This window comes from Hibiscus syriacus, unplaced genomic scaffold (assembly GCF_006381635.1).
Source record: "Hibiscus syriacus cultivar Baekdansim isolate YM2019G1 unplaced genomic scaffold, ASM638163v2 tig00110514_pilon, whole genome shotgun sequence".
Taxonomy (NCBI): domain Eukaryota; kingdom Viridiplantae; phylum Streptophyta; class Magnoliopsida; order Malvales; family Malvaceae; genus Hibiscus; species Hibiscus syriacus.
In genome coordinates, this window is record NW_024062768.1 from 627,173 (window position 1) to 636,394 (window position 9,222).

The 9,222-nt window shown below is 33.5% G+C and overlaps 1 protein-coding gene across 1 annotated transcript; it reads right to left on the minus strand.

Moving 5' to 3' along the window:
- On the minus strand, positions 1–3,931 carry LOC120130127 (homeobox protein knotted-1-like 2). Its single transcript, XM_039147451.1, is given in 6 exon segments — positions 1–244; positions 247–310; positions 393–646; positions 2,937–3,072; positions 3,232–3,354; positions 3,429–3,931. Coding segments are annotated over 6 exon segments (1,104 nt in total). The 5' UTR covers positions 3,819–3,931; the 3' UTR covers positions 1–107.
- Between the last annotated feature and the right edge of the window lie 5,291 nt (positions 3,932–9,222).

A 9,222-nucleotide genomic window follows, 5' to 3' on the forward strand; every position in this document is an offset into this window, starting at 1 on the left:
ATATTGAAGGACTAATAGATTTCAAACACCATGACTGCAATGCGACTCGCTAAGAAAAACACAACACATACACAAATATATTATTATATATGTTGTATTTCACATCATCATGGCCCTAAACAATAGGGACCATCACCCATGTAGTGACCATCCATGTACAGAGCTGCACTCTGTGGATGCAGACCATCCATGACCATGAATTGCATGTCTTCGGACGGCTTCCAATGTCGCTTCCTTTGGTTATGAACCAGTTGTTGATTTGTTTCTGGTCTAAACCAGTTGATTCAGCCAATGCCACCTTCTCAGTCTCCTGTTGATTTAGCAAAAGTTCAAGTGGTTCCTCTAATGGAAAATACCAATTTATAGCTTGAAGAGGATTTAAAGATGCATACCGAAGGGTATGGCCATTTATAATGCAACTCCCACCAGCTAAGCAACTTTTGTCTAGCTTCTTTGGGTAGTTTCCCTTTCTTCTTTTTCTTGGTGAGTTCTTGCTTGAGACTACTCAAGTAACCGCTATATTTCCTCAGTAAGTGATTCTTCACTTCTCGATCTTCGGCGCATGGATCGATTTCGGGGAGTTCGGTTTCTCCGCCACTGTTGTTTTGGTCCTCCTCGGATGAACCAACACCTTCACACTTCTCATCTGTTCAAATTTTAACAGGAAGTTCACTTGCTCAATTTCATAAGTTAATAATTCATGGTTACTTCATTTAACTAAGATCTTTGGATAAGTATAGAGACCAATTCAAATATAACATGTAAATTAACAGTTGCTCAATTTACACAAAGGGCAGGAGCCATAAATAAGTTGGGCAGATTGTAGGGTAGTGGAAAGAAAGTAAAAGAAACGGTTATCAATTTAGTTGAAGTTGAACAACTAAGATTAAAGCACACTTTTATAGTTGAGTGAAACTGTGTCCAAAATAGCTACAACAGTGAACTTAATAAATGAACCATCTGATATTGTCAATGAGAAGAAAAAGAGTTTAGTTTATGAGTAGTGTAAAGCAAAAGACCTATATCATGTTTTTACTTATTACTTTGGGGTGATTAGGTAGTATATGTCTACAAGACTCAACCATTTAAGAATGAGTGCTCAAACATCCTTGCATACATCATGTTTGAATTCGGGACCTCTAGAAATAACCATTCCTTAACTGCCGAGATCACTTGATTCGTGCAAACTAGATCATGTTGAATTAAACCATAAGTGTGAATTCATATTCCATAAGTGAAAGCAAATTAAACCAACAAAAATCACATATTCTAGGCTTATATTCACACCAATCAGTAAAAGCATTACACTTTGCTCCTCCTATGATTCACTTCATATAAAGCTTGTTCAAAACCATATAAGCTTTAATACCATTATCACCATCCAAATTCAAATTGCTGCAGTCAAGGATGTCGAAGGCTCAAAGCTATCTTATAGCAAGAACTTGTATAATTCCATTACGTGAGCTTGAACACAAGTTAGTACACACACTCCGCAGGCACAACTGCTCGAATCCGTGACCTCTAAAGAGAACAATACTCCCTTTAATCACTGAGACCATTAAATGAGTTCAAGAAAATAAGTTTTGAAATGTAAGAAAGATCACAAATGCTATCCAGAGAGAAAACAAGGCCTCCATCCAATAAGATTAGCTAAAAGAGGCGACAAGATTAACGAAGAAAATATGCACTTTGAATGCAGAATGACAGCAGTACCATACAGATTCAGCTCATCAGACAGATACTAATATTTAATAATTAATAACCACAAACTGAATGCAAGGGCAAATTACCAATGCTTCTATAATCATAGATCATAGACGAATTTACCATAAACGTAGACGTCATGTGCCAAAATTGCTCTGACATGCATCCCCAGAAATCAGAATCTTTCCCCATTCTTTTACAAACAACAAAAGCTACAAAAGAAAACCTACTGGAGTTTCACTCTAGAAACTTGAAATGAAGCTGATTTAGCAGATAGTCCTACATAGTTTAAGCAGCCTAAAAGCTTAGAAAAGCAGATTCTGACAAAGCAGAAAGCAAATTTATAAAGAGGAACCAATACAGCCAACATTACTATATTTTCTGCCAAAGCCGTACAGGCTATATGGGGTAGCACTGATTTGAACAGCATCCTATGTTCTGTAAATTTCTTATTCCAAATAAAACTTCTCGGTAAAAAAATACCAAGGCAAACTATTATTTTAAACGAAGAGCAAGAAGGGAAAAGACGGCACTAATGATTCCATTCGTCTCTCTAGGTATATATATATATATATATTTATGTACAAAAACACACATATCTAGAATTAGATTCAGCAGAGCTAAATAGAATACAGTAGCCAGGTTTTGTTAAGGAAAACAAAACAAACCCTAAAATAAGGAATGATTCGCTAGGGTAACCCCCGTTACAGAAAAGCCAGAACGTGTGGTTTTTATTGTTTAACCGCAACCCCAAGTGCATTTTGCCCTCGTTCTTTTCAAATGTAATATTTTGCTAAGACACTGCAATAGATTTACAAATAGATGCATGATTAGCTAGGGTTTTGCAGGATAAACACACTTCGTACCATTTACCATAGCTGTTGGCCTTCTTCTCCATTTATAACGATTTATTTTATGTTCTGTGGGTTTTTCATTCATTATTGGAAGACGTGATTTGGGTCAAAGTTCTCATTTTCTTTACTTCATTAGGAAAGAGAACCAATGACTAATGAATGAACGAAAGAGAGGCTCAAGTCTACAATTTCCAAAGGAATCCAAGCAAATTGGACTATCAGGTTTCTATGACAGTTGAAAACGGTACAGTTAACCTCATCTCTGCAAACATCGACACAAATTTCCGGCCTAGACGTTGGCAAAACAAAAAGAAAAAGAAAAGCACGAATATACACGAAAGCATGCTGAATATGCGAAGAAAGGAGGGGGGAAAGTACCAGGATTAAAGATCCGCACGGGACCATTGCCGAGCATGTTAAGTTGAGCTTCGATCCTCCGCATGAAATCCCAAGCTTCTTGTATTGGCCTTGTTAGTTCCTCTCTATATTTCACCAGCATGTCATAGTAAGCTTCCTGGGTTTACAGATGCACAACTTTTTGTCAAAGGAAAAGTACTGAACGAAACAAAGGGTCGCCATTAAACCCCCAAACTGCTAAGAAGCCAAAGAGAAGAACGTTGATGAAAAACAAAAAGAACAAAAATTTTCCAGTAGCGTAAAGAGAACACAATACCATAAACTGATCAAGTTCCGGGTCTTTTGAGTTATCTTTTGATGTCACTGAAGATCGCTGCCTTGCCTCGAACTCTTGTCGACCAGCTGCTAGCCGTGCCACCACTTCGGGCGGAGCTCCTACCTATATAAAATAGTATTAAGTTTATCAAATTTCTAGAGTTTGAAGCAAGTTTTTGTTTTGCACGGGTGATTCACCTTTTGGCAATCCATGTAAGCTTCAAGGAGATTAGAGTATTGAGGATGAGTTATGATCTTCGATTTGATAGCTTCCAGTTCATTGGAGCTTTGGTTCCCTTCTTGTTGTTGATGAATTGTTTGATGCCCTCTCAACAAAGAGTAGTGAAATTTTTGGCCATGTTGTGAAGTACTAGCTTCAGTTTTCACAATTGGGTGTCCCTCAGATTGATAGCGTTCACTTGATTGAAGATGGAAAGAGGTTAAAGGTGTTTGGGTTTGCTGATCACTCACGTTTGAGCCACTGCTTGCTCTCCCATATGGGGAAGAATTTGAAGCAAGAACTTGAGATGCGTACAAGAAATTTCCCCTAGGAGTACCATTTTCGTTTATCTGATTGTATTCTTCCATTAGTTTCTTCCCTTGTTATCAACAAAGCCAAACAAGCAAGGAAAAAGAATATCGTATAAACCCTAAAGAAAGAAGTGATATGAGAAAAATGAAACCATAATTTCGTATAGCTAGGACACCTACTGATGGTTTACTGCAACAAAGTCGTCCAATTTCGTATAGCTAGGACACCTACTGATGGTTTACTGCAACAAAGTCGTCCAATTTCGTATCAATAGAAGATAACTTAACATCAGATAAATGGGAAACTATTGAAATTCTCTGAAGTTTTAAGCCAAGGGATCTTTAAGGGGAAATTGCACCTGTAGAAGATAAAAAGAAAAACAGCGATGAACTGCGGAAGGAGTTGAACTATGACGAAGAAGAAGAGAGCAGAAAAAGTAAGGTGGATCCGGGGGCGCATTTACTGACACATTTTGTCCATAATATTCTCTATTTAACACTCGTTGACCATTATTTCCTGAAATAACACCTATTGGCTGAGTGGCACAAAAGCACATTCCGAGGATGCGCTTTCACGGAATTCTGATGACTCAACTGTCATGTACGGAAGGTGCATCCCCGGAACGCGTCTTCCATTAAATGCCATAAATACTCAATCCGTTTCCCCTAACTACCCCTCCTCCCCCTATATAAACCCCTCAACCCCCTTATTCTTCACACCAAAGTCATATTCTCATATCTTATATAACTCAAATTCTCCAACTATTTGTTTTAAATTTTTATTATTGGTAAGAAATTTATTTTTAAGTTAGTATTTTTTTAAATAGTTTTTATATTTTATATTAATATAATTATATAAATATTATTTTTTATTAAAATAATATTTATATAATTATTATTTATTTAAATTAATTAATTAATTATTTTTAAACTAATTATATTTTTTGTCTGCAGTTATAATAAAAGTGAAATGCTACTGCGATTGGATGCAAACCATATCTCCAGACATTTTAGTGATATGATATATTTTTATAATTAATGTTAATATTTATTATTATTTAATTTAGATTTATCATGAATTTATATTAATTATAAATTTTTATAATGCATATTATTTAGGAAACTGATCATATTTTAGAGACTTTTATTAAAAACTCACGTATACCGACACCGCAACGTATTTTGCCATATTTGTCTTCTGCTGGGTTTGGGTATATTGCAACAATTATTGGCGGTTGCAAACTCGAATCTGTCTAATTTCTGCATTGATTGAGAGGTGGAGGCCTGAGACACACACCTTTCATCTTCCATGTGGAGAGGCTACAATGTGCAATTTTCCCTTAAAGATTGTGTCTTATCTTAATTTTCTAGCAACTTTATTTCCCATTCAAAATCCTAGATTGCGACAACAATCTAATCCATTTTCCGTCTCATTCTTGATCGAGTATAGACTCCTAGGCTTGATTCTTCAACTACAAGCAATGTTCATCACTCAACTTCCATCTCCTATTAATTGGTATTAGATTTGGATCAATTCTTGAAGAGAATCAAGCAATATTGCTTTTTTTTTTGCATGCATAAACCGCCAAGGTATGCCAACGGAGCTAGTTCACAATGATTGATTGATTTCTGTTCTTTTGCATTTTTCAATTTTGTTTCAATTCCTTCTTCTTATTTTGATGTTTCAAATCAAAAATAAAAGAAACAAATAAAAATAAAAAAGGATAAAAGTCAATTTTTTTTTTATAAAATCCTAGAAAAAGAAAACGAAGGAATTTGGAGATGATTTTTACAAGTACATTCTTCATTCTAATAGTGATATCTAGTAAAAAATTTAGGTTAATCGATCATCAAAAGATCTATCAAAAGCGTTATTCAAATTTGTTTGGTAAATTTAGGGTTCTTCATCGAAATATTTCCATAAACTTATAATGAAAGAATTTTGATATGAAATTTTATAGAATATTACTCATCACAAGAATAGTTTCCAGTAAAAAATCATACCATTTTGACATCAACAACCCCTTCAAACTTGTTGATAAAAAATAATTAACAAAATTAGGATTCATCTATTCAAGTATTTACCCAAGATACTAATGAATGTATTTTTAGCTGAACTTTTACAAGCTATTTCTACACCCAAAGACTTCACATAAAATTTCAGGTCGTTTAGACAACATCAACCCATTCAACATGTTGCTCAAGTTGATCACACGTTTTCTAGGTTTTACAGGTTTAGTTTTCCTATTTTTTATTCTTATACCTGTTGCTTTACATCATCTAACACATTTTTATTCTTTTTTTAGTAGGACCAAAAGTGTTTTCATATTTATGCTTCCGTGGATGCTCTTTCAATTGGATTCTTACCCTTTGTTTCACTTCTTAGAGCTACTAAGTGTTTCTTCTTCGTCTTTGTTAGAGATTGAAATTTGACACGAACATTGAAATACTTCTTGGTAAGAGAGTTTTAAAAGTAAAAGATCGAATAACTTTCCTCTCGGTGTATTACTTCATTGGTTTGATTTGTGAGGTTTCTTATTTTCTTTGATTTTCTTTTCCCACTTTACATGTTTCTTGAGTGTTGTGTTTCTCAAGATATTTCGTATTACACAAAGAGTGGAACCAAAAATCACAATTCCACCTTTCCGAGGATCTAAACGACTACATTCACTGGGAAAGAAAAATTGACTTAATTTTCTCCTACTATAATTACCCTCCAAAAGAAAATTTACCTTTAATAGCATTGAAATTTAGAGACTATGCACTAATATGGTAGATACAAGTCCAACGAAACCAACTTCAGTATAGAATATATCAACTCAATTCCTGAGATGATCTCAAATCGAGATGAAAGAATGGTTATTTTTAATTTTTACATTGAGGAAAACAAAAAAAGTAGTAGATTTTTGGAGGATTATTTAAAAGAGATGGAGTCTTTAATAAGACGAGCAAATAGCCATATGAATGAAGTTGTCATCTAAACCAAGTTCGTGTTAGGCTTCAATCTAAAGATCCTTGATGAACTTAATAGAAAAGACTACATAAACCTTACGGATGCATTACAAAAAGTCATCGCCATCGATCGAAAATCAACAATAGGAAAAAGAAAAAGAACTAAAGATTCAACTAATATGGAACGAAGACAACCCAAGAACCAAATTAATGGCTACAATTGCTGACCTTGAATGACCAATAGTCATCTCCGCTAAATGATTCAAAGGTATATGTTTCCTTTTACTACTTATCCTTCACCTAGGACATGGTCATACTAGTCACGAATGGCTAAAAATGATATGACTGAAAACCCTAAAAAGGCCAAAACAATATATTCATTGCCTTACATGCAAAGGAAATGGTCATATTAGTTTCAAATTTCCCAATTTGAGATATTCACTTATATGTGATGATGATGCTCATTCATCGAAATTGGAAACAAATTATCCCGACCATATAACAATATAGTCATAAATAATGAATCTGACAATGAAAGGGATGAATAGATGTCAGTAGCATTGTAATGGAATATATCAATCTTCAGACACTTATCTTTACACTATTGGAAACAAAATAAACTCGAAAGTAAAATGATAACATTTTGAGGATGATAGGGAAACACAAAAAAAAAAAAAACAGACAATGAAAAAAAGGCAAAAATAAAAGAGGTCACTAGTTACAAAAGTCGAAAGAATAATTAACCAACAGAAGTGAGTGAACCTAATTGTGAGAAGAAAAGAGTTACTCAAAATACATATATAAGCACAAAAGAATTGAGGAGAACTTTCTTCACAAAGAGCCCTGCATTCTTGTCCACTTTAGATAACCACTAGTTTCAATTTCTGATAATAACACTAGCTTGCTTAGTATTTTTGTTGATATTTGACTGAGTTGTAGAATGATGTTAGATGATCCACCTGACGGGTTACAATCAAAAAGCCTTAATCATTGATTCATCTTAGTGATAAATCACGATTTACAAGAATCTAAAGGTGAATTTGTTGTTACTCATTTTGTGCAGTTTAAGGCACTTGAAGTTTTCATCTATACTAACCACAAATCCTTTAAGTGGTTAAAAAACTGAGGTAAAAAAACATAGTAGAAGATGCACTATCATGAAGTTATATTATTATCTCTCAAAAGTATACTACTATTTCAAGAATCAAACAATAAAAGATGTATCATGATAATTCAAAAATTTCTGATATATATATATACTTATTATTTTTAAAAGTGTTTTTAATGAGTTCTATTTTGTAGATGGGTTTATTTTTCAACTAAACAAGTTATGCATTCCACAAAGCTTCTTACAAGAATTCTTAGTTCAAGAACCACACATAGGAGACTTCATGGATTTTTTAACCACTTGATATGGTTTTTAAACACTTCTTTTCGTCACACACGAGTAAAACTAGGGAGAGAACATATGAAACAATCATAAACAGCAACAACGGTTGGCGTCATGTTTAATTTCAGCCTAAATATTGGATTACAAGACTTGTATGCAAATTTTTTTTTAAGAGAACAAAAAATCAATTCCAACAAGGAAGAAACCTCTACTAAAGCACATAAATACACATCATATTGATTCGGGTAAGTGTTTCACAAAAATTCCTTCCAACACATCTAATTCTCTTTCTTTTGGATTTTCATATTTGTGAATGAATCCTTTTAAGAGAGGGAAATGATACATGATCTAGAGTCCATAATGATAATGCATGCTTCTTTGGAGCTATGTTTCTTCTTTAACCTATTAAAAGAACAAAGTTTCGAAGATACAAAGCATATTTACTCTATAAGTATAATGTGAGTGAATTCTTAAAAGGTTCTAATGTTTCTCTCTTTGATGTTTTAGATTCGAGTTCAAATCTTTTTAAAGAGAGAGAAGATGATACATTCTCCTCAAGGCTCACATCAAAAGAAGATGGACTAACTCTTCCAATTGATATCCACACGTCCAAGGATAAGAAGACTAGAACAAGAACAGACTCGTGACAACTTTTTGAATGGTATCTAGGTGTTATTGGTCGATATATCTCCTAGAGATATGACCGTCTATCTCTTAAATTTCCAACGGTACTTGAATGTGTCAATCCAATGTTGAAAACTCAAGATACGTCCATTTTAGTGAAGAAAACACATGCAGAAATTTCTATATGTGATCAATACATGATTTTGTAAATATTACAAATTTTCAATATTTTATTGATTATTTGTAATATAATTTAATATAATTTAATATAGGAAGTTGTATTATAGTTTAATACTATATTTTTTATTTTATGATGAATTAGAATGAAACATTACCTCTAGTTATTATTATTTTATTCATTAGTTACCAAGGACTTTGGAACTCCTCTCCTATGTAAATGCGGCTCCATTCACCATTGTAAATCAGATTTCTTTGGATTAATAATACCATGTGAGGATATTTTTATAAGTTTTGATTTCCTTGTGCTTAAGAAGC